The sequence below is a fragment of the Ranitomeya imitator genome, chromosome 7 (assembly GCF_032444005.1).
Source record: "Ranitomeya imitator isolate aRanImi1 chromosome 7, aRanImi1.pri, whole genome shotgun sequence".
Classification (NCBI taxonomy): Eukaryota; Metazoa; Chordata; class Amphibia; order Anura; family Dendrobatidae; genus Ranitomeya; species Ranitomeya imitator.
The window spans coordinates 59,169,970-59,195,643 of NC_091288.1; the positions used below are offsets into that span (position 1 = coordinate 59,169,970).

Below are 25,674 nucleotides of genomic sequence, written 5' to 3' on the forward strand. Positions count from 1 at the left end.
CCACTGAGCCACCATGCTGCCTGATTAATTAATACATGGATGGATGGATGGATAAATTAATACATTTTTAAAAGGTTGATAAATACAAATAGAACTAAATACAAGTCAAAAACTTTCATCAGTTGTGACTCAGCATAGAAATGACTCAGCATTGTACATCAGGCATCAGGCCAAGTTACTTGAAACTCTATATCAAGATCTATGTACAAATAATTGCGCCACAAAGCCTTTTTATTTATGACCTTCATAACCTTTGTAAAAGTAGAGAGTGCAGAACTACAGTTCAGAGCTTATAACACATTGCCTTCATTCATGTTTTTGTCACATAGGGCAGGCTGTTATATGTTAAAGTTCAAATGTATAAAAGCCATTTGCTGAAAAGCTTTATGCTACAGAGACTCACAGAAAGGACATGGCTCGAAAGCAGCTCTCTTTATTTCTGACTACTACTATTGTATTACTAACTTGTGGACTTGTAGGATTTGTTACTGCTGGGAAAGTTCTTGTGGTGCCCGTAGATGGAAGCCATTGGCTTAGTATGCGCCCTGTGGTGGATGCATTGATTCAGAAAGGACATCATGCTGTTGTTATTGTACCAGATATTAACTTGCATCTTCGGACATCTCAAGATTATGAAGTGAAGTTTTACCCAGTATCATATACAATTCAACAACTACAGGAGAATTTCTTTTCCATGTCACATGAACTCTTCACTCAAAGACCTTTACTGGAGAAGTTCTTAGAGCTTCAAAAAATTTTTAAATTAGGAGCAGCCTTTATGCTAGACAACTGTGCTCAATTGCTGAACAATTCTCCGCTAATACAGTCTTTAGAGACCATGAACTTTGATGTTGTCTTTACTGATGTGATCCTCCCATGTGGTCAGATACTCGCTGACCACCTTTCTGTGCCCTCTGTTTTTTTCTTGCGAGGAATACCATGCCACTTAGATGCTGAAGCTTCCAAGTGCCCAATCCCATTATCATACGTGCCAAGGATGTTGACCAGCTTGACAGACCATATGAATTTTCTTCAGCGGGTAAAAAACATCTTCTTTGACCAAACCACACATTTTTTGTGCAATATATTTTATTCTCCTTACCAACAACTGGCTGCTGAGTTTCTTAAAAAGGATGTAAGTCTGCAAGAAATTCTTGGTCATGCAGCCATTTGGCTGATGAGAATAGACTTTGTCTTGGACTTTCCAAAACCTCTCATGCCCAACATGATCAATATAGGGGGAATCAACTGTGCTCAAAGGAAGCTCCTAAATCAGGTGCAGTTTTTTTTCCATTTTATATCTATTTATCTTGATTTATCTGTATTGAGAATATGTGCACAATGTTGGTTTGGTTGATATCATGTTTATATTTTTGTAGTTTTAGAATTAGGCTTGAGCCACACTAAACGTATAAAAAATCCATCAGATTCTCACTGCTGGGAGTCGCACGAGTGTAAGGCAAGTGTCATGCGTTGTTTACTACTTTCACTATGAATCTTCAACACGCGTGTACAGATACCGTGGATACCTTTATTTCGATGTCTGTTTAATTCTGTGCTGCATTCCAATTTTGTACCTGGTTGACTGGCTGAGTGTGTTGAGGTATGCATGGGATTTTCCCTTACCTCCTGAGTAGTTCCCAGACCTTTACTCTCCATTTACAACACACTAATCTATGAAATACCTTTTATTGCATCATTTATTACTTATCTACAGAAGGAATCCCAATTACAACCTCTCGTGAATACAATAGCTTTTCTACAGTATTCGGTTTCACACCTACACCCGTAGACATGTTGAGCTATCCTTGGTCATTTTCTATCTATGTGTTTGACTATAGTGCTTCCTTGAGGAGAGTAGAGCGGGGGCGCCATCTCTTGTCAATCTAGAGTGCCAACCTCCGCAAGTAGGTAGGTAGGTAGCAGATTTCAACCATAGGGACAGTGCAGCACTTCTTCACACCGGCTCTGTGTGTGTATGTTGTGCACTGATTTTTTTTCTGGCACTGGCTCCAGCACATTCAGTTCTTCAGTGTAGGGTATAATATATCCTGTATCCCCAATTTTTTCCTTTTTCTCATAGATTCTGAGGACTCTAGAAGAGTCTATGTTGTACATTCTTCTTTGAAAGTCCATTCTACGGTTGAGGTATTTCCATCAGGGCTATTGCTGATTGATATTAGTCCCCTATCTAGGCCCTTTTTTTAGGTTTGGGACAGTTGACGACTGAACCGTGGGGGGTGCTAATCTTTTGATAGTGTACCCACCCCCGTAGACAGTAGGGTGAGTTCAAGGGCAAAATTCATCTGATCAGACCACCCCCCTGTTTAGTTTATCTGCTAGACCTAAGCACTGCATGCACTTTTTTCACTCTTGTAGGGTTAATTTTTTATATATACTTAATAACAGTTATTTGTTATAAGGGTTATTCACAGTAAGCCCTAAATGCAATACAGTGTTTATTAAGGAGGGCATAGTCACCCAGCTAATACTAAGTGGGCTTGGTCTATTCATTTTATCTGTGGTGGCTGCTGATGATTTCGCATATATTCCAAATATTTTTTTAAATTGGGTAACAAATTGCAACCCATTGTCCCCATAATTTGTGTATTGCCATTACTTTTCGATAAGTATTGTATTGATTTAATTTGTGAATACCGTATATACTCGAGTATAAGCCGACCCCCCCTAATTTTGCAACAAAAAACTGGAAAAACTAATTGACTCGAGTATAAGCCTAGGGTGGAAAATGCAGCAGCTACGGGTAAATGTTAAAAATAAAAATAGATACCAATAAAAGTAAAATTAATTGAGGCATCAGTAGGTTAAAGGGAAGGTGCCATCCCCAAAAATTTTTTTCCAGCAATTGAAAAAATGTAAAGAATTAATGTTCACATTTTCTTAAAAAACATTATCATTTGTTTATAATTTAGTAAAATATGAAAAATAATTTGAAAAGGTTGAGCATTTCCACTTTTAAACACTAGGGGGAGCAGCTGCTGAAATTTGACAAAAACCTAGTGTACAACTAGCTCACATTACAGCACTGCAGTAAATATGGGCGGAGTCTGCTGATGTGTCTCCTCTCCTCCCCTTCTGGGTGTTTGCTAAGGGATTAGATAGGATGATATTCAGGAACCCAGTGAGCAGCCATTTTGTTGGTGATTGCAAAGTTATACTGACAAGTAGACAGTCACCGAGGATGGCAGGCAGCAAGGATTCTGGGAAATATATATGGTGGAGGGAGCAGGGTGACAGCAGTGCAGAGTATTTCAGGATAGCAGTGTGCTGGTCTATGGGGGGCACCCTGTTTGGTGCATGGAGCAGCCAGGGATTGTACATAGAGCGCTGACTTTTATACACATGGATGGACCGTCTCCTCAGAAATCCAGGAAACATTTCTGCGGATTGATGGCCTGTTCTGATCCAGACGTTACATGCAGACCCCATTCCCCTCCTCAGATCCTGTCTTCCCCATCCTGTCCTGGCGATGTGTGAAAGCGAGGTGACAGGCGCAGTCCGGGGTGATGCTGGGGGAAAATGTAGCCATATAGTCAAGATAAAAATGAGACCCCTCTCTTCAGCTGCCTCACTAGCCCTCCCATGACTGCACCTAACTGGAGGTCATGCTGCCCCCTCTATTACCCCAGACTCGTGTGCAGGTGCTCAGCTAGAACCACCCTGGAATGGGTCCTCTTTTTGAAGATAATACTGCCATAGTGTTCTTACATAAAACAGCCATAGTGTTCTCACATAATGCCACCATATACAGTTAGGTCCATATATATTTGGACAGAGACATTTTTCTAATTTTGGTTATAGATATTACCACAATGAATTTTAAACAAAACTATTCAGATGCAGTTGAAGTTCAGACTTTCAGCTTTCATTTGAAGGTATCCACATTAAAATTGGATGAAGGGTTTAGGAGTTTCAGCTCCTTAACATGTGCCACCCTGTTTTTAAAGGGACCAAAAGTAATTGGACAGATTCAATAATTTTAAATTAAATGTTCATTTTTAGTACTTGGGTTGAAAACCCTTTGTTGGCAATGACTGCCTGAAGTCTTGAACTCATGGACATCACCAGACGCTGTGTTTCCTCCTTTTTGATGCTCTGCCAGGCCTTCACTGCGGTGGTTTTCAGTTGCTGTTTGTTTGTGGGCCTTTCTGTCTGAAGTTTAGTCTTTAACAAGTGAAATTCATGCTCAATTGGGTTGAGATCAGGTGACTGACTTGGCCATTCAAGAATATTCCACTTCTTTGCTTTAATAAACTCCTGGGTTGCATTGGCTTTATGTTTTGGGTTATTGTCCATCTGTATTATGAAATGACGACCAATCAGTTTGGCTGCATTTGGCTGGATCTAAGCACACAGTATGTCTCTGAATACCTCAGAATTCATTTGGCTGCTTCTGTCCTGTGTCACATCATCAATAAACACTAGTGACCCAGTGCCACTGGCAGCCATGCATGCCCAAGCCATCACACTGCCTCCGCCGTGTGTTACAGATGATGTGGAATGCTTTCGATCATGAGCTGTACCACGCCTTTGCCATACTTTTCTCTTTCTATCATTCTGGTAGAGGTTGATCTTCGTTTCATCTGTCCAAATAATGTTCTTCCAGAACTGTGCTGGCTTTTTTAGATGTTTTTAGCAAAGTCCAGTCTAGCCTTTTTATTCTTCATGCTTATGAGTTGCTTGCACCGTGCAGTGAACCCTCTGTATTTACTTTCATGCAGTCTTCTCTTTATGGTAGATTTGGATATTGATACGCCTACCTCCTGGAGAGTGTTGGTCACTTGGTTGGCTGTTGTGAAGGGGTTTCTCTTCACCATGGAGATTATTCTGCGATCATCCACCACTGTTGTCTTCCGTGGGCGCCCAGGTCTTTTTGCATTGATGAGTTCACCAGTGCTTTCTTTCTTTCTCAGGATGTACCAAACTGTAGATTTTGCCACTCCTAATATTGCAGCAATTTCTCGGATGGGTTTTTTCTGTTTTCGCAGCTTAAGGATGGCTTGTTTCACCTGCATGGAGAGCTCCTTTGACCACATGTTTACTTCACAGCAAAACCTTCCAAATGCAGGCCCACACCTCAAATCAACTCCAGGCCTTTTATCTGCTTAATTGAGAATGACATAACAAAGGGATTGCCCACACCTGTCCATGAAATAGCCTTGGAGTCAATTGTCCAATTACTTTTGGTCCCTTTAAAAACAGGGTGGCACATGTTAAGGAGCTGAAACTCCTAAACCCTTCATCCAATTTTAATGTGGATACCCTCAAATGAAAGCTGAAAGTCTGAACTTCAACTGCATCTGAATTGTTTTGTTTAAAATTCATTGTGGTAATGTCTATAACCAAAATTAGAAAAATGTTGTCTCTGTCCAAATATATATGGACCTAACTGTAGATCACACATAATGCCACCATATAGATCACACATAATACCGCCAGTGTTCTCACATAATACCGCCATATAGATCACACATAATGCCGCCTCATACATCTCACATAATACCGCCATATAGATCACACATAATACCACCACATACGTCTCAGATAATACCGCCACATAGTACCACCATATAGATCACACATAATACCACCACATACGTCTCAGATAATGCCGCCACATAATACCGCCATATAGATCACACATAATACCACCACATACGTCTCAGATAATACCGCCACATACGTCTCACATAATACCGTCACATAGAGCACACACAATATCATCATATAATTTTCACATAATACTGCCACATATCACACATAATCCCACAATCTAGTTCTCATATACCGTCGTATAGCTTTTACATCATTCCACAATACTGATCAAAATAATACCGCCATATAGATCACATATAATACAGCCATAGATCACACATAATGCCATAATACAGCATGACCGCAGCTGCTTCTGTTATTGCACGCACTGAGTTGTGTGTGCAATGGGGAAAGACATGCAGGGGGGAGAGGACTGCATAGGAGAGGATTAGATACACAGCTCAGCAGACAGTATCACACAGGATAGGATTAGATACACAGCTCAGAAGACAGTATCACACAGGATAGAATTAGATACACAGCTCAGCAGACAGTATCACACAGGATAGGATTAGATACACGGCTCAGCAGACAGTATCACACAGGATAGGATTAGATACACAGCTCAGAAGACAGTATCACACAGGATAGGATTAGATACACAGCTCAGCAGACAGTATCACACAGGATAGGATTAGATACACAGGGCGGCAGTCAGTATCACACAGGAGACGATTAGATACACAGCTCAGCAGACAGTATCACACAGGATAGGATTAGATACACGGCTCAACAGACAGTATCACACAGGATAGGGTTAGATACACGGATCAGTAGTCAGTATCACACAGGATAGAATTAGATACACAGCTCAGCAGTCAGTATCACACAGGACAGAATTAGATACACAGCTCAGCAGTCAGTATCACAGGAGAGAATTAGATACACAGGGCAGCAGTCAGTATCAAACAGGAGACGATTAGATATACAGCTCAGCAGACAGTATCACACAGGATAGGATTAGATACACAGCTAAGCAGACAGTATCACACAGGATAGGATTAGATACACAGCTCAGCAGACAGTATCACACAGGATAGGATTAGATACACAGCTCAGCAGACAGAATCACACAGGATAGGATTAGATACACGGCTCAGCAGACAGTATCACACAGGATAGAATTAGATACAGGGCTCAGCAGACAATATCACACAGGATAGGATTAGATACACGGCTCAGCAGTCAGTATCACACAGGAGAGAATTAGATACACGGCCGGCAGACAGTATCACCCAGCAGAGGATTACATACCCGGTTCAGCAATCAGTATCACACAGGAGAGAATTAGATGCACGGCTCAGCACAGTATCACACAGCAGAGGATTACATACATGGTTCAGCAGTCAGTATCACACAGTATAGTAATAGATACACCACGGTCTGTTGTCCTTGATCAGTGGCTACAGTGAGAGGCAGGGAGCGAGCAGCACAGAGAGACTCTCCCCCTCCCCCGTGTTACCTCTGCAGCTCGTGATAAGAGGACATCAGACCGCAGCACTTCTGCCTCTCTAGGGATTCTAGAGATTACAGGCAACAGAGAAGAGGACAGGGAACGGCCGCTGACAGTGTGAAGGGGAGACAGATGGAGCTGCCCCTCCAACAGCGCAGCTCTCAGTCACAGTGGAGCTCACAGGTACACTCCACTGTAGGCTGAAGCAAGATGGAGCCGATCTCCTGCCTCTGCTGTGATGAGGAGACAGCCCAGGGGGCTTGGCCAGATCACAGCAGGGAGCAGCACAATGATAGGTATGGGGTCGGACGCCGACTGCTGACTTCTATGCCCAGGGCTGCCATATTTGCAGAGTGTAAGTGTCGTGCAGCTACACTTACACTCCTGCAAAGCAAAATGGCGGCCCCCAGTGGCTGCAAAAATAATAAGAAAAAAGATATTAAAGTTAAAAAAAATAATTTTTGCATTAAAAATAATTGTTTATATACACAATCATTTTTAATACAAAAACAAAATTGCGGCACCTTCCCTTTAAGTGTTTTTGAATATCCATATTAAATCAAGAGCCCCATATAATGCTCCATACAGTTCATTATTGCCCCATAAGATGCTCCATACAAAATAGGCCCCATATAATGCTCCATACAGTTCATTATGGCCCCATAAGATGCTCCATATACAAATATGCCCCATGTAATGCTCCATGCAGTTCTTTATGGCCCCATAAGATGCGCCATATAATGCTCCATTCAGTTCTTTATGGCCCCATAAAATGTTCCATACAAAATATGCCCCATATAATGCTCCATGCAGTTCTTTATGGCCCCATAAGATGCCCTATATAATGCTCCATGCAGTTCTTTATGGCCCCATAGATGCCCCATATAATGTTCCATGCAGTTATGGCCCCATAGATGCCCCATATAATGCTCCATGCAGTTATGGCCCCATAGATGCCCCATATAATGCTCCATGCAGTTATGGCCCCATAGATGCCCCATATAATGCTCCATGCAGTTATGGCCCCATATAATGCTCCATGCAGTTATGGCCCCATAGATGCCCCATATAATGCTCCATGCAGTTATGGCCCCATATAATGCTCCATGCAGTTATGGCCCCATAGATGCCCCATAGACCCTCCGTGCAGTTCTTGCCATGCATTGTACCACATGTATTGCTGCTGCTGCACTAAAAAAATTTTTAAAAAATGACATACTCACCTCTCTTCGCTACTCCTCAGCGTCCCGTCTCTCTGCACTGACTGTTCAGGCAGAGGGGGCGGCGCGCACACTAATACGTCATCACGCCCTCTGACCTGAACAGTCACAGCAAGAGGACGGGAAGACGAGGCGGTGGTGGAACGCAGAAAGGTAAATATGACATACTTACCTGCTCCCGGCGCTCCTGACGCGGTCCCTGCATGTCCCACGGTCTTCGGGAGCGGCAGCTTCTTCCTGTAGTGAGCGGTCACATGGTACCGCTCATTACAGTAATGAATATGCGGCTCCACCCCTATGGGAGTGGAGTCCATATTCATAACTTTAATGAGTGGTACCAGTGACCGCTGAACAGGGGAAGAAGCTGCAGGTGCCCGAAGACCGTGGGACATGCAGGGACTGCGTCAAGAGCGCTGGGAGTAGGTGAGTATTTGACAGCTCCCGCTCCCCCTCACCTGCCGACCCCCCCGCCTTCCATGACTCGAGTATAAGCCGAGAGGGGCACTTTCAGCCCATTTTTTGGGGCTGAAAACATCAGCTTATACTCGAGTATATACGGTAAGTACTGAGCTACTATGAACTCTTTATTGAAAATGTATTAGGGCACCATCACACTATTATTATTATTATTATACATCTTTATAGCGCCATTTGTTCCATGGCGCTTTACATGTGAACGGGACAAATATAGACAAGTACAATAAACAGGAGTAAAACAAGGCGTACACAAGTACAGGAGGAGAGAGGACCCTGCCCGCGAGGGCTCACAGTCTACAGGGGATGGGTGAGGATACACTAGGAGAGGGTAGAGCTGGTCATGCGGCGGTTCAGTAGACTGGGGATCACTGCAGGTTGTAGGCTTGTCGGAAGAGGTGGGTCTTCAGGTTGCTTTTGAAGGTTTCTGTGGTAGGCGAGAGCCTGATTTGTTGGGGTAGAGAGTTCCAGAGTATGGGGGAAGCACGGGAAAAGTCTTGGATGCGGTTGTGGGAGGAAGAGGATGAGGAGATGATGAGGGCATGCACAAGCATTTTAGTAGATTGGGGGTTGAGGAAAGGACGGATCCTGGAGATATTTTTGAGCTGGAGGTGACAGGAGGTGGAAAGAGCTTGGATGTGTGGTTTGAAGGACAGGGCAGAGTCGAAGGTTACTCCGAGGCAGCGGACTTCGGGTATGGGGGAAAGCATGATGTCATTGACTGCGATAGATAGGTCAGGTAAGGAAGATTTGTGGGATGGAGGAAAGATGATGAGTTCAGATTTGTCCACATTGAGTTTGAGATAATCCCTATCTGATGTATTTAAAAACCTGATCATCTGTATAGTACCTGTATGAACAGGGCTCAGAGAGACAATATCCACGTTAAACATGCGAGATGGAACAGCTACTGTTATGATCTGGTGGCCTAGGAGCAGCATGAGACGGACTCTGGAGAAGGTGGTCCCTGTACTGACCGCAAACCCTGAACTTAGCAGCGCAACTAGAAGTAGCCGTGGGGGGTACCTAACATTCCCTAGACCCCTCGGCACAGCCTAAGATCTAACTACCCCTAAAGACAGAAACAGGAAACCTATCTTGCCTCAGAGAAAATCCCCAAAGGATAGATAGCCCCCACAAATATTGACTGTGAGAGGAGAGGGAAATAACATACGCAGATATGAAATCAGATTTTAGCATAGGAGGCCATACTAGCTAAAAAGAAAGAATAGAACAGAGTACTATGCGGTCAGTATAAAAACACTAGAAAGTATCCACCGCAGAAAATACGGATCACCACATCTGACTAAAGACATGGGGGGTATATCTGCATCTCCAGAGAAATAGCTAGGCTGCAAAAAATCCTTCACAGACTAAGCTGGACAAGACAAATACATGAAAAAGCACAGAACTATAAGGTCCACTGCAGGTGGACAGCAAAAACAAAGCCAGGACTTATCTTTGTAGAAAAGCACAGCAAACTAGAGAGACCAGCAGGGAAATGAATCCTTCCAGAACAATGGACAACTGGCACTGACTAAAGGATCCTGCAAAGCTATATACCCCAGTCAGTTTTGCAATTAGTAGATACACCTGTCCACTCCTGCACTCCAGGCACAACTGCATTACCCTCTACAACCACCGGAGGGAGCCCAAAAGCTGAATTCACAACAGTACCCCCCCCCTTGAGGAGGGGTCACCGAACCCTCACCAGAGCCCCCAGGCCGATCAGGATGAGCCCGATGAAAGGCACAAACCAAATCAACGGCATGGACATCAGAGGCAGAAACCCAAGAATTATCCTCCTGGCCATAACCCTTCCACTTGACAAGATACTGAAGCTTCCGCCTCGAAAAACGGGAATCCAAAATCTTCTCAACAACATATTCCAACTCCCCATCGACCAATACAGGGGCCAGAGGATCAACAGCGGGAACAACGGGCTCCACATATTTCCACAACAAAGATCTATGGAAGACATTATGAATAGCAAAAGAGGCCGGAAGCGCCAGGCGAAAGGACACCGGATTAATAATCTCAGAAATCCTATAAGGACCAATAAATCGAGGCTTAAACTTAGGGGAAGAAACCTTCATAGGAACATGACGGGAAGATAACCAAACCAGATCACCAACCCGAAGCCGGGAACCAACACACCGACGACGGTTAGCAAAACGCTGAGCCTCCTCCTGAGACAGCACCAAATTGTCCACCACATAAGCCCAAATCTGCTGCAACCTGTCGACCACAGAATCCACACCAGGAAGGTCAGAAGGCTCAACCTGCCCAGAAGAAAAACGAGGATGAAAACCAAAATTACAAAAAAAGGTGAAACCAAAGTAGCCGAACTAGCCCGATTATTAAGGGCAAACTCGGCCAATGGCAAAAAAGCCACCCAATCATCCTGATCAGCAGACACAAAGCATCTCAAATAGGTCTCCAAGGTCTGATTAGTTCGCTCAGTCTGGCCATTTGTCTGAGGATGAAATGCAGAGGAAAAAGACAAATCAATGCCCAGCTTGGCACAAAAGGCCCGCCAAAACCTGGAAACAAACTGGGAACCTCTGTCGGACACAATATTCTCCGGAATACCATGCAAACGCACCACATGCTGAAAAAACAACGGAACCAAATCAGAAGAAGAAGGCAATTTAGGCAAAGGCACCAAATGAACCGTCTTAGAAAATCGGTCACAGACAACCCAGATAACCGACATTCTTTGGGAAACAGGAAGATCGGAAATAAAATCCAGAGAAATATGCATCCAAGGTCTCTCAGGGACCGGCAATGGCAAAAGCAACCCACTAGCGCGGGAACAGCAAGGCTTAGCCCGCGCACAAATCCCACAGGACTGCACAAAAGAACGCACATCCCGTGACAAAGAAGTCCACCAAAAGGACCTACTAACCAAATCTCTGGTACCAAAAATCCCAGGATGGCCAGCCAACACAGAACAATGAACCTCAGAAATCACTTTACTAGTCCATCTATCAGGAACAAACAGTTTCCCCACAGGACAGCGGTCAGGCTTATCAGCCTGAAATTCCTGAAGAACCCGTCGCAAATCAGGGGAGATGGCAGATAGAATCACCCCTTCAAAATGCCGACCGGCTCAAGAACCCCAGGGGAATCAGGAAAAAAACTCCTAGAGAGGGCATCCGCCTTAACATTCTTAGTACCAGGAATGTACGAGACCACAAAATCAAAACAGGAGAAAAACAGGGACCATCGAGCCTGTCTAGGATTCAGCCGTTTGGCAGACTCGAGATAAATCAGATTCTTATGATCGGTCAGGACCACAATACGGTGCTTGGCCCCCTCAAGCCAATGTCGCCACTCCTCAAATGCCCACTTCATAGCCAACAACTCCCGATTGCTGACATCATAATTGCGTTCCGCAGGCGAAAACTTCCGAGAAAAGAAGGCACACGGTTTCATCAAGGAACCATCAGAATTCCTCTGAGACAAAACGGCCCCTGCCCCAATCTCAGACGCGTCAACCTCATCCTGAAAAGGAAGAGAAACATCTGGCTGACGCAACACAGGGGCAGAAGTAAATCGGCGTTTAAGCTCCTGAAAGGCAGAAACAGCCGCGGAGGACCAATTCATCACATCAGCGCCTTTCTTGGTCAAATCGGTTAGAGGTTTAACCACACTGGAGAAGTTGGCAATGAAACGACGATAAAAATTAGCAAAGCCCAAGAATTTCTGAAGGCTCTTCACAGATGTGGGCTGAATCCAATCATGAATGGCCTGAACCTTAACCGGATCCATTTCTATAGATGAGGGAGAAAAAATGAAACCCAAAAAAGAAACCTTCTGCACTCCAAAGAGGCACTTTGACCCCTTCACAAATAAAGCATTATTACGGAGGATCTGAAATACCATTCTGACCTGTTTCACATGAGACTCCCAATCATTGTAAAAAATCAAAATATCATCCAAATATACAACCATGAATCTATCAAGATAACTCCGAAAGATATCATGCATGAAGGATTGGAACACAGATGGGGCATTAGAGAGTCCGAATGGCATCACAAGGTATTCAAAATGGCCTTCGAGCGTATTAAATGCAGTTTTCCATTCGTCACCCTGCTTGATACGAATAAGATTATATGCCCCTCGAAGGTCAATCTTAGTAAACCAGCTAGACCCCTTAATCCTAGCAAACAAATCAGTAAGCAAAGGCGAGGGGTATTGAAATTTAACCGTGATCTTATTCAAGAGGCGATAATCAATACAGGGTCTCAAGGAGCCATCCTTCTTGGCAACAAAAAAGAACCCCGCTCCCAACGGGGAAGAAGATGGCCGAATATGCCCTTTCTCCAAAGACTCCTTAATATAGCTCCGCATGGCGGTATGTTCAGGCACAGACAGGTTGAAAAGTCGGCCCTTAGGGAACTTACAACCTGGAATCAAGTCAATAGCACAATTGTAACAAATCTGCTGGCATCACAGCATGGCCTCACATCTCTCACACAATCTTACCCACTGCTCCAGGCCATGATGTGCTTTCTCTTTAATGCCAGCTCCATGTTCTGTTTCTCTGCTCTCTGCATGCCTCATGGCTATGTGTATAGGGGGCCGGCGCCTGAACTCTCTGGTTCTTATAGGAATCAGGTGCACCTGTCCAATCAGTTCCTGACCAATTACCAAGAGGCCTCCTGTATATAGTGCAGCTCCACCCTGTGGTCTGGGCCTGTGCATTGTGTTAGCTCAGTTAGTGTTTAGCTGCTGAGTTTGCCTGGCCTTGCTCTGAGTTACTCCCTCTGAGCTTTTCTCTGTGCTTTCGCCTTGTTTTTGTAGTTCGCCCTCCAGGAGGCAGAATATCCTGGTCCCTGTGTCTTTGTCCCTGTGTCTTGTTCTATTGCCTTGTCTGTACTTTGTCTTTTCTCGGTCTCCTTGTCTGTGGCTTCCTTCCCTGCTTTCTTTCCTTGTGTTTTCTGTTTGCTTACACTCCGCACTCTTGCGGCTCTGCACTCAGACTTTGCTTCGCACTCTCTGGCTTTGCTCTGTGGCTCCGCTCTTTGCGGTTCTGTCTGGCTCCGCTCTTTGCGGTACTATCTGGCTCCGCCTCCTGTGTTTCTGCACTTGGCTCCGTCTCTGCTTTTGGCTCCGCCTCCAGCATCTCCGCTCTTGGCTCCGCCTCCAGCATCTCCGCTCTTGGCTCCGCCTCCAGCGTCTCCGCTCTTGGCTTCGCCTCCAGTGTCTCTGCTCTTGGCTCCGCCTCCAGCATCTCCGCTCTTGGCTCCGCCTCCAGCGTCTCTGCTCTTGGCTCCGCCTCCAGCGTCTCCGCTCTTGGCTCCGACTCTAGCGTCTCCGCTCTTGGCTCCGCCTCCAGCGTCTCCGCTCTTGGCTCCACCTCTTGCGGCTCCGCCCTTGGCTCTGCCTTCTCCTTCTCTTCTCTTAGTTCCACCTTCTACTTGTTACTTGGTCCTCTTGTGTGAACAGGTCCCTACCTGTTTCTTCATACCTCATTCCTCTCTGCTTGTTTCCTTTCCTGCATCTTCTGTGTGTACAGGTCCCTACCTGTTCCTTGATTCTCCTTTCCTTCTGGCTTGTTTCCGTACCTGCATCTTCTGTGTGTACAGGTCCCTACCTGTTCCTTCCTCACACTCACAATAGGACTGCACTCGGGTGTCATCTGAGTGCAGCCTGATTCATACACCACATCAACCAGTCCTGTGTATCCTGTGTTCCTGCCAGTCCTGCCGTTCCTGCCCTGCCTTCCAGTCCTGTGTTCCTGCCAGTCTTGCCGTTCCTGCCCTGCCTTCCAGTCCTGTGTTCTCTGCAGTGCCTCCCAATCCTGTGTTCCTGCCAGTCCTGCCATTCCTGCCCTGCCTTCCAGTCCTGTGTTCCTGCTGTCCTAGCCAGTCCTGTTTCCTGCCGTGTCTCTGCCAGCCCTGAGTTCTCTGCCGTGTCTCTGCCAGCCCTGTCTCAGCCGTGCCAGCCTACTCGTCTGTGTTCCAGCCGTGCTCTTCTGCCAGTCCTGCCTAATGCCCGCACCAATCCTGGTGTTCCTGTCTCCCAAGTGGGATCAGCAGCCACAGCCAGACACCACCCTGGAGTAGCACCTGGCAGCTGCCTGCTGCACAAGCCTGTCCTCACCATCAGAGGCTCCAGTGAAAACCCAGGCAGCTGTCATAGTCACGCCCCTTCCAGGGTAGTCTGGTTTGTGGCACAGTGGGGCCACAAACCCCCCGAGCTCACGCCCACCAGTCAGGGCATGAGCGTGACAACAATCACAGTCCCTATGCGGTGGAAGGGAACTGGATTTAGGCTCATCGAATACATCCTGGAAGTCAGACAAAAACTCAGGAACTTCAGAAGAGGGGGAAGAGGAAATTGACATCATAGGAACCTGATCATGAACCCCCTGACAACCCCAACTAGTCACAGACATGGATTTCCAATCTAACACCGGATTATGTAGCTGCAACCATGGAAAACCCAGCACAATATCATCATGCAAATTATGCAACACCAGAAAACGACAATCTTCCTGATGGGCTGGCGCCATGCGCATGGCCAGCTGTGTCCAAAACTGAGGCTTATTTTTAGCCAACGGTGTAGCATCAATGCCCCTCAAAGGAATAGGGCTCTGCAAAGGCTGCAAGGGAAAACCACAACGTCTGGCAAATTCTAAGTCCATTAAGTTCAGAGCGGCGCCTGAATCCACAAATGCCATGACAGAAAATGATGATAATGAGCAGATCAAGGTCACGGATAACAGAAATGTAGGTTGTATAGTACTGATGGCAACAGAACTAGCGATTCTCTTAGCATGCTTAGGGCAATCAGAAATAACATGAGCAGAATCGCCGCAGTAAAAACACAACCTATTCTGACGTCTGAATGTTTGACGTTCAGCTCTAGACAAAATCCTATCACACTGCATAGGCTCAGGGCTCCGCTCAGAGGGCAACGCCACAGTGCGCACAACTCTGCGCTCGCGCAAGCGCCGATCAATCTGAATGGCCAGAGACATAGAATCACTCAGACCAGCAGGCGTGGGGAACCCCACGATAACATCTTTAACGGATTCAGAAAGACCCTTTCTGAAAATTGCCGCCAAGGCATCCTCATTCCATTTAGTCAGTACAGACCATTTTCTAAATTCCTGGCAATACAATTCTGCCGCTTCTTGACCTTGACACAGAGCCAACAAGATTTTCTCAGCCTGATCCACAGAATTAGGCTCATCATACAACAACCCCAAAGCCTGAAAGAACGAATCAACATTAAGCAAAGCAGGATTGCCAGATTCCAGGGAAAATGCCCAATCCTGTGGGTCACCACGCAGCAGAGATATGATGATTTTAACCTGCTGAATAGGATCACCAGAAGACCGGGGTCTTAATGCAAAAAACAGTTTACAGTTATTTTTGAAACTCAAAAATTTGGATCTGTCACCAAAGAATAAATCAGGAGTGGGAATCTTAGGTTCTAAGGCAGGAGTCTGAACAATGAAATCTGAAATACCCTGTACCCTAGCAGCAAGCTGATCCACCCGATAAACTAACTCCTGAACATTCATGTTAATACTAGACTCCGTAGCCACCCAGAGGTAAAGAGGGAGGAAAATACCAATCAGGCTAAGGAAAAAAAAATGGCTCAAAAGCTTCCCGCCCTTCTTCCGAGATGCAATTAACTCATTGTTGGCCAGTTGTACTGTTATGATCTGGTGGCCTAGGAGCAGCATGAGACGGACTCTGGAGAAGGTGGTCCCTGTACTGACCGCAAACCCTGAACCTAGCAGCGCAACTAGAAGTAGCCGTGGGGGGTACCTAACACTCCCTTGACCCCTCGGCACAGCCTAAGATCTAACTACCCCTAAAGACAGAAACAGGAAACCTATCTTGCCTCAGAGAAAATCCCCAAAGAATAGATAGCCCCCCACAAATATTGACTGTGAGAGGAGAGGGAAATAACATACGCACATATGAAATCAGATTTTAGCATAGGGGGCCATACTAGCTAAAAAGAAAGAATAGAACAGAGTACTATGTGGTCAGTATAAAAACACTAGAAAATATCCACCGCAGAAAATACGGATCACCACATCTGACTAAAGACATGGGGGGTATATCTGCATCTCCAGAGAAATAGCTAGGCTGCAAAAAATCCTTCACAGACTAAGCTGGACAAGACAAAAACATGAAAAAGCACAGAACTATAAGGTCCACTGCAGGTGGACAGCAAAAACAAAGCCAGGACTTATCTTTGTAGAAAAGCACAGCAAACTGGAGAGACCAGCAGGGAAGTGAATCCTTCCAGAACAATGGACAACTGGCACTGACTAAAGGATCCTGCAAAGCTATATACCCCAGTCAGTTTTGCAATTAGTAGATACACCTGTCCACTCCTGCAGTCCAGGCACAACTGCATTACCCTCTACAACCACCGGAGGGAGCCCAAAAGCTGAATTCACAACAAGCTACAATGCAAATGACCCACAAAGGAGTGGTGAACTCCCCATTCTTGTAGAAACAAGAGAACAATTATAAAACCAAAAACACATGGGCCACCTGCATAGCGAACAAGTGTGTAGGAACCTGTTCACACCACCAAAAAACTTGAAAACACAAAAGCGCACAGAGAGGTCAAAAAATACTCTGTTGTAAAAAAGTCACAGTAAATAAGCAAGTGCTAGTCAAAAAATGAAAAAATACAGGGTATTTAGTTAATACGTTTTTTTGCAAAAAAAGTATGTTAAGCTGCTCCACCAATCGCCAAGGTATACCCATAATAGAGCAGTCCTGTTTAATGTATATAATCCCTATCTGATGTATTTATAAACCTGATCATCTGTATAGTACCTGTATGAACAGGGCTCAGAGAGAAAATATCCACGTTGAACATGCGAGATGGAACAGCTACAATGCAAATGACGCACAAAGGAGTGGTGAACTCCCCAGTCTTGTAGAAACAAGAGAACTCCTTTGTGGGTCACTTGCATTGTAGCTGTTCCATCTCGCATGTTCAACGTGGATATTTTCTCTCTGAGCCCTGTTCATACAGGTACTATACAGATGATCAGGTTTTTAAATACATCAGATAGGGATTATATACATTAGACAGGACTGCTCTATTATGGGTATACCTTGGCGATTGGTGGAGCAGCTTAAGATACTTTTTTTGCAAAAAAACGTATTAACTAAATACCCTGTATTTTTTCATATTTTGACTAGCACTTGCTTATTTACTGTGACTTTTTTACAACAGAGTATTTTTTTACCTCTCTGTGCGCTTTTGTGTTTTCAAGTTCTTTGGTGGTGTGAACAGGTTCCTACAGACTTGTTCGCTATGCAGGTGGCCCATATGCTTAAAGAAGGAGGCAAATTCTTCAGCCGAAATGAGAGGGGAGGGAGGAGATGCTGGGGGACGGAGTAGAGAATTGAAAGTATTGCAGAGCTGTTTAGGGTTGTGAGTCAGGGAGGATATGAGAGAAGAGAAGTAAGACACATAGAGTTGTTCCCTGAGTTGCAGGTATAACAGCTTCTACCCTCCTGGGATACTTTCTAAAAGATTTTGGAATGTGTCTTTGGGAAATTTTGCTAATTCTTTCAGAAGAGGATTAGTGAGGACACTGATGTTGGAGAAGGCTGGGCTCAGAATCTATGTTGCAGTTCGACCTGGAGGTGTTGGAAGGGGTTGAGGTCAGGGCTCTTTAGTCAGTCATGTTCTTCCACACAAAATTCACCCAACCATGTCTTTTATGGACCTTGCTTTGTGCATTGGGGTATGGTCATGTGGAACAGATAAGGTTCTGCCCCAAACAAAGTTGGAAGCATGTAATTGTCTAATATGTCTTAAACACTGAAGCATTAATATTTCCCGTCACTAAAACTAATGGGCCAAGGGCAACTACTGAACATTAAGGCATGAAACTGCTCAGCCTAGAAATTCCTGATAGACGAACTTTTTTTGTGCTGATATTAATGCCAGACAAGATTTGGACCCTGCAATTATGGAGTCATCAGAGCATTGGTGTGAATAATAGAAAAAGATGGCTGTCTCCCTTGAAGATAAACGAAAGATATATATCTTGGTACCATTTCAGCCAGTGGATAGAAAAATATTTAGAATTGAGAGTCCTCAGTGGTTGATACCTTTTAATGGCTAACTGAAAAGATGGTTTCAAATTGCAAGCTTTCGAGACTACTCCGGTCTCTTCATCAGGCATAGACTAATAGAAATTCTGAAGAATCACATATTTATGCACAACACAGCACAGAAAAATGCCATAGACCAGACAGGAGACGTGAAGCAGAATTAACATTATGTGAGTGATACAGTTATGTCCAAAAATATTGGAACAGTTCATAGATAAGGAGTGTGGATGTTTTATTGTCCTCTGATTGGGGTCTGATTCTATGTTATGCTGACCCCGCATGGTGTGAGGAGCACATTCCTTAGTTGATGTAAAAAGACATCAATCCATGCGACACATTCATTCCTGCACTGAAGATATACAAAATTTACACAGCCAAAGTGTCATAAATATGACAGAAATGTAAACCGATCCTTGACTGTAGTACATTTCTTGTGGTGGCATATGGAAGCTGAAAAATATGTACAGCATTAATTACCAGACCACATATTATTATATATGTGCTTGAGGCTTGAATATACACAAGTAAAATTTCCATATACATTAGTAGTAGGGTGTTAAATCAATTCCACCTGTGGGCCCTGGGTGACCCAGTTCGACACCAGTTTGGTGAGGTTTGTGTGCCAGGGCTGCTTTTTAATTCCAGTCTGGCCCTGTGGATGTCTGTGCATTGAGGGAGGGGGTGGAATTGATATACAATGACTTGTGAAAGTATTCTCCCCACTAGGCAATCGTGTTTTGCCACCTCACAACCTGGAAGTTCCCAGTTTTTTTGAGGGTTTGCATCAATTCATGTAAAGAACATGACTAAAGCTGTGAAAATTTGTTTTTTATTTTTATTGCGAAGCAAACATCAAATAGGACAAAATATCTGAAAACTTCAGTGTGCATAACTGTTCACCCCCCTAATGTCAGAACTTTGTAGGGCCTCCTTTTGTGGCAATTACAGCTACGAATCACTTTGGATAAGTCTCTATGAGCTTTCCACATGTTGCCACTGGGATTTTTGCCTTGTCCTTAAGTCAAAACTGCTCCAGTTTCTTCAAGTTAGATGGCTTCCTCTGTTGAACAACACCAATCTTCAACTTTGATCACATCACAGATTTTCAATTGGATCACAATCTGAGTGACTAGGCTACTCCAAAACATCTACACAATTCCCCTTAAACCTCTCTAGTGTTGATTTAGCAGTATGCTTTGGGTTATTGTCTTGTTGGAAGGTAAACCTCCTTCCCAGGCTCAAATCACTGACAGACTGAAACAGCTTTTGCTCAAGAATATCCCTGTATTTCGCACCATCCATCTTCCCCTTGACTCGGAAAATTGCCCCTGTCCTTGCTGCTGAAAAACATTCCACCAGCATGATGCTGCCACCACCATGTTTCACTGTGGGGATGTGTTCTTGGGGTTATGAGCTTGGCGCCAGACATAGTGCTTACCTTGGTGGCCATAAAATTCAATTTTGGTCTCATCTGACTACAGCACCTTCCTCCATACATTTGGCACATGTCTTTTGGCAAACTTAAAACATGATTTACAATTTTTTTGTGTAAGTAAAGGCATTTTTTCTGCCCATCCATAAAGGCTTGTACGGCTTATTGTGCTCGTTTGAACAGATACTCCAGTCTCTGCTTGAGAGCTCTGCTGCTCTTTCAGGGTTACCTTTGGACTTTTTGCTCCCTCTCTGAGTAATGCCCTCCTTGCCCAGGCTGAGAGTTTTGGTGGGTGTCCCTCACTTAGCAGGTTTGTGGTGGTACCATATTCTTTCCATTTGGTGATAATGAATTTAATGATGTTCACAGGGGATCATCAGAGATTGGGATTTTTTTATAACGCAACCTTGACTTCTACTTCTCGACAACTTTGTTTTTGTTTGGAGAGCTCCTTTGTCTTCATGGTGTTGTTTGGTTAGTGGTGCCTCTTGTTTAATGGGGTTCATATTTGTGGGGTTGATGTCACTTGTTGTATTGTCAGGTGACATCAAGCCCATTACTAATCCTATAGTTACACTGTAAATAAACACATACCCAGAATAAAGTCCTTTAACTGAAAGAATGACACAGACTCCCTTAATGTATCTAAATTAAACCATTTTTATGTCATCACCCAGTCCACAGAAGCCATGGTCTCCAGTAACAGAATTAAAATAATAAACCACAATATTCCTTATATTAGCTTTTCAAAGTTATTTCCATAGAAATCAACAGGTATGGCACTTCAAACAATGTATAACCACCAACAGACTTACAAAGGTAGTCCAAAGATGTGAACCATATGATAATAAAATACCAAGCACCCGGAAGAAGCTAGGGTGAAACGTATGTTGGGGTGTGGTTCCAGTACACCAATCCCTGTATCTTAGTGCTCATCTGGATTAACTCTATATGCAGGTAATGTCCATATGCTTACATCCTTTGTCTATATACTAATATTCTTGTAACATTATTTGTACTAGTCTATGAGTCACAGATTGAAGTATGTATATCATGCTTAAATAGGACACCAGCTGCACACACTATGTGATATAATTGAAATTTTGCCTCTGAGCCCTAAATAAAAAAAACGTATACTACAGTTTATTATTTACTGGGACTAGTACTTAGGTCTCTCTAGCTCTAGATATTCACATTTGTTTTTTCCATTGCGTTTTATACTTTGCATAAAATAGTGCCTACTCTAAATAATATTGCTATTTAATCTTAGAGCTTTATATTTACTACTCTTTGATTTTGTGTATACTGAGTTGAGGGCCCCCTTATGGACATTTTTGTTTTGTTTACTTTCTTTAGTTATTTTAATGAATTCTTCTAAATATATTTAAAAAAAACTGTGTATTTTATTATCATATGGTTTGCTTCTTTGGACTACTTTTGTAAGTCCTTTGGTGGTTAAATATTCCTTATATTTCCGCAGAGAAGATAATAATCCATTTGTGCCGCAACGGGTCTAGCTCTGCTACATCTAGATGGCAGGCTGCATTGTTGGATGATGTGACCATACAGCCTGCCATCCAACAGAGACACTGAGCAGCATGTGCTACTTCTGCTCAGTGTCTGGCGGTGAACCTTTATGACCTGACTGACGTCACCGCGGTCGTGACAAAGTTATCACTCTCGCGATTCCGTCAGAAAGGTCTTGGGAGTTCACAGCCAATGAACTCAGTTCAACTCACTGACCTCAGCGCGAGCTCAGTGGGAAAAGGTGTAATGTCGCTCGCGCTGTTTTAGTGTTTGTTTGCCTGCCTGGTTATCAAAAGTACAGGGGAACCCACGTCAAATTCTTTAAATTATTTATTTATAAACACAATTGATGGGTCAATTAATGCTACTTTTCCTGGTGTTTGCCCCTAATTTTAGCTGTTTTGGCAGCGTTTTGGCCACCCTGATGGTGTTGTCTATATGTTTTGTTTTGCCTCCTACTGAAACCAATAGGGTTTGGGTATGTTCATCGAACCATTCAGCGAAAGCTAGGACTTTCGGCGATCTGAACTGAACTGAACCTTGAAAGGTTCGCTCATCTCTAGTGCTGACAAGAGCCAGCACCAAACTAGACGCCTCTTTGACTACGGTCCACGGATGTATTTTCAAAGTATATTTTCTCTAAAACACTGGAGAGTTTTAGAGAATAATATACTTGACTGTAATCTGTAGCTAGGCTGCAATTCATGCTGCATGTGATTTCGGCCTGGAAGGTTTCCTTTAAAATAGTTTTCATAAAGCAAGCACAGCATATAACCAGTAAGGCCCCTGATTGGTTGTAGCTATCATGCTTTTTTCAACAGACAACCCATTTTATTCAAATTGTGAAAAGTTGTAAATTTCATAAACCTTCTGGCAATATCAATACTTTCTATGGGATTAATTATTTTATTATGCTTTGCTTATATAGCGCATATCATATTCTGCAGCGCTTTACATACATCATCATCGCTGTCCCCGATGGGGCTCACAATCTAAATTCCCTATCAGTATGTCTTTGGAATGTGGGAAGAAACCAGAGAAACCAGAGGAAACCCACGTAAACATGGAGAGAACATAAGAACTCTGTGTAGATGTTGTCTTTGGAGAGATTTGAATACAGGACCCCAGCACGGCAAAGCTAACCACTGAGCCACCATTTAATACATGGATGGATGTGTAAATTAATACATTTGATAAATACAAATGGAACTAAATACAAGACAAAGACTTTCACTAGAAGTGACTCAGCATAGAAATGACTCAGCATTGTACATCTGGCATCAGACCAAGTTAATGGAAAATCTATGTCAGGATCTATGTACAAATAATTACTCAACAAAAGCCTTTAATTCTTGCAGAGGATTAAATCCCTGTTGTATATGGAATGAATAGCCCAAATTCTATAGCAATGTAAAGCTAACATAACTTGTGGGTTCCAATTTCTACATACGTTTATTACCTTCATAACCTTTGCAAAAGTAGAGAGTGCAGAAGAACTACAGTTCAGAGCTCATAACACATTGCCCTCATTTATTGTTTTGTGACGTAGGGCAGGCTGTTATACGTTAAACTACAAATGTATAAAAGCCCTTTGCTGAAAAGCTTTATGCTACAGAGACTCAGAGAAAGGACATGGCTCGAAAGCAGCTCTCTTTATTTCTGACTACTACTATTGTATTACTAACTTGTGGACTTGTAGGATTTGTTACTGCTGGGAAAGTTCTTGTGGTGCCCGTAGATGGAAGCCATTGGCTTAGTATGCGTCCTGTGGTGGATGCCTTGATTCAGAAAGGACATCATGCTGTTGTTATTGTACCAGATATTAACTTGCATCTTCGGACATCTCAAGATTATGAAGTGAAGTTTTACCCAGTATCTTATACATTTCAACAACTACAGGAACATTTCTCTTCTATCTCACATGAAGTTTTCACTCAAAGACCTTTACTGGAGAAGGTCTTAGAGTTTCAAAGAAAGGTGAAAATAGGAGCTGCCTTTATGCTTGACAGCTGTGCTCAATTGTTGAACAGTTCTCAGCTAATACAGTCCTTAGAGACCATGAACTTTGATGTTGTCTTTACTGATGCCATCCTCCCATGTGGTCAGATACTCGCTGACCACCTTTCTGTGCCCTCTGTTTTTTTCTTGCGAGGAATACCATGCCACTTAGATGCTGAAGCTTCCAAGTGCCCAATTCCATTATCATACGTGCCAAGGATGTTGACCAGCTTGACAGATCATATGAATTTTCTTCAGCGGGTAAAAAACATCTTCTTTGACCAAACCATGCATTTTATGTGCAATGTACTTTATTCTCCCTACCAGCAACTGGCTGCTGAGTTTTTAAAAAAAGATGTAAATCTGCAAGAAATTCTTGGTCATGCAGCCATTTGGCTGATGAGAATAGACTTTGTCTTGGACTTTCCAAAGCCTCTCATGCCCAACATGATCAATATAGGAGGAATCAACTGTGCTCAAAGGAAACTTCTAAATCAGGTGCAGTTTTTTTTTTATTTTATATCTATTTATCTACAGTTATCTGTATTGTGAATATGTGCACAGTGTTGGTTTGGCTGATATTATGTTTATATTTGTGTAGTTTTAGAATTAATGTGTGTTCTTACCTAAAGACTGTCAGCTATTAACAAGTGCTGATCAGCTAGTTCTGTGCTTATCGGCGAACATTTAATAGCCTGATTACACAGGCAGACCACTCTAACGATGCGCACTGAACAATCGGTAATTGTTCAGGGAGCTTATGTTGCCATCTTTTCACCCTACAAATGAGCAAGTGGGTTATTGGCAGACTGTTTAGACTGCGAGATTATCATGAGACGAGCATTCCAAGGTATACTTGTTCACAATAACCTTGCCATGTAAATGGACCTTACTTCGACTATAGAGAAATCAATAGAGAAAAACCCGAATATAAGTCAGAGAGAGTATATAAATAAAGGATGGGTGAAACTTACTCCTGATGAACCTCAGTGGAGGGGAAACGTGTTGAGTGTGTGGACATTGGAGTATATGACATGATATATCATTTGCCATTATCAAGAGTGTGCGGACATTGGAGTATATGACATGATATATCATTTGTCATTATTAACAGATTTATCTTGAATTGGGGAATACATATTGTGAACTGCAACCACTTTCATTATAAGGGCTGCGATTTTAGAGCATATATTGCATTGATAGTGCTATATCATTTCGATATTTCCTGGATAATACAGGGTGCATTTTGAATTTTTGAGATACAAAAATAGGCAATTTTAGATGCAGACAGTGCAATTTTTGCTTTCATCACCTTACGGCAAAAACTTTAAGAATTGGTCCAATAAATCATGTGGTACTTGAGTTTATCTCTTGTAGAACCACGCACGTAGTGTACGCCATACTATGCCCTTGTGGCTTTTACTATATCGGCAAGACTTATCGCCCCCTATTTGTGCGCGTGAGAGAACATTTTAACTCGGTCCGCACAGGAAAGGGGGTTCCCCGCCTCATCAATCATGTTAGGCATGGTGACATTAAATCGCTCTCATTTGTGGGATTGGAAAGGGTGTCTCTGCCACTGCGAGGTGGGAATCTGAATAGGTTGCTTCTAAGACGGGAGGCAATATGGATAATGCGTACAAATGCTGTGGGCCCTATGGGCCTGAATGAGAGAATTGACATGTCGTTTGTTTTACGACCTGATTAGTTATAATTGATACCATATCTAGTGACCTTCCTCTTGCGTTTTGTTTTTTTGTTCTGTTTTCTTTTTCTTTTCTTTAGACTAAGTTGTATTGCTTTTAAGTTACGTTTTTAATGATTTGTGTTCACATT

General features: G+C 43.4%; 1 protein-coding gene and 1 pseudogene across 2 annotated transcripts in view; both read left to right on the forward strand.

Moving 5' to 3' along the window:
- Positions 1 to 25,674, forward strand: part of LOC138644679 (UDP-glucuronosyltransferase 1A1-like) — a 111,889-nt gene that overhangs the window by 11,874 nt on the left and 74,341 nt on the right. Inside the window, exon 1 of one of the 2 annotated variants that reach the window (XM_069733303.1) lies at positions 23,443 to 24,336. The exons of the other annotated variant lie outside the window; for it this stretch is intronic. Within the exon in view, the coding sequence (XP_069589404.1) occupies positions 23,473 to 24,336 (864 nt within the window). The 5' untranslated portion in view covers positions 23,443 to 23,472. Of the gene's footprint in view, positions 1 to 23,442; positions 24,337 to 25,674 lie in introns of those variants that run through there. 2 annotated transcript variants of the gene reach the window in all.
- LOC138644680 (UDP-glucuronosyltransferase 1A1 pseudogene) lies at positions 391 to 1,389 on the forward strand (annotated as a pseudogene).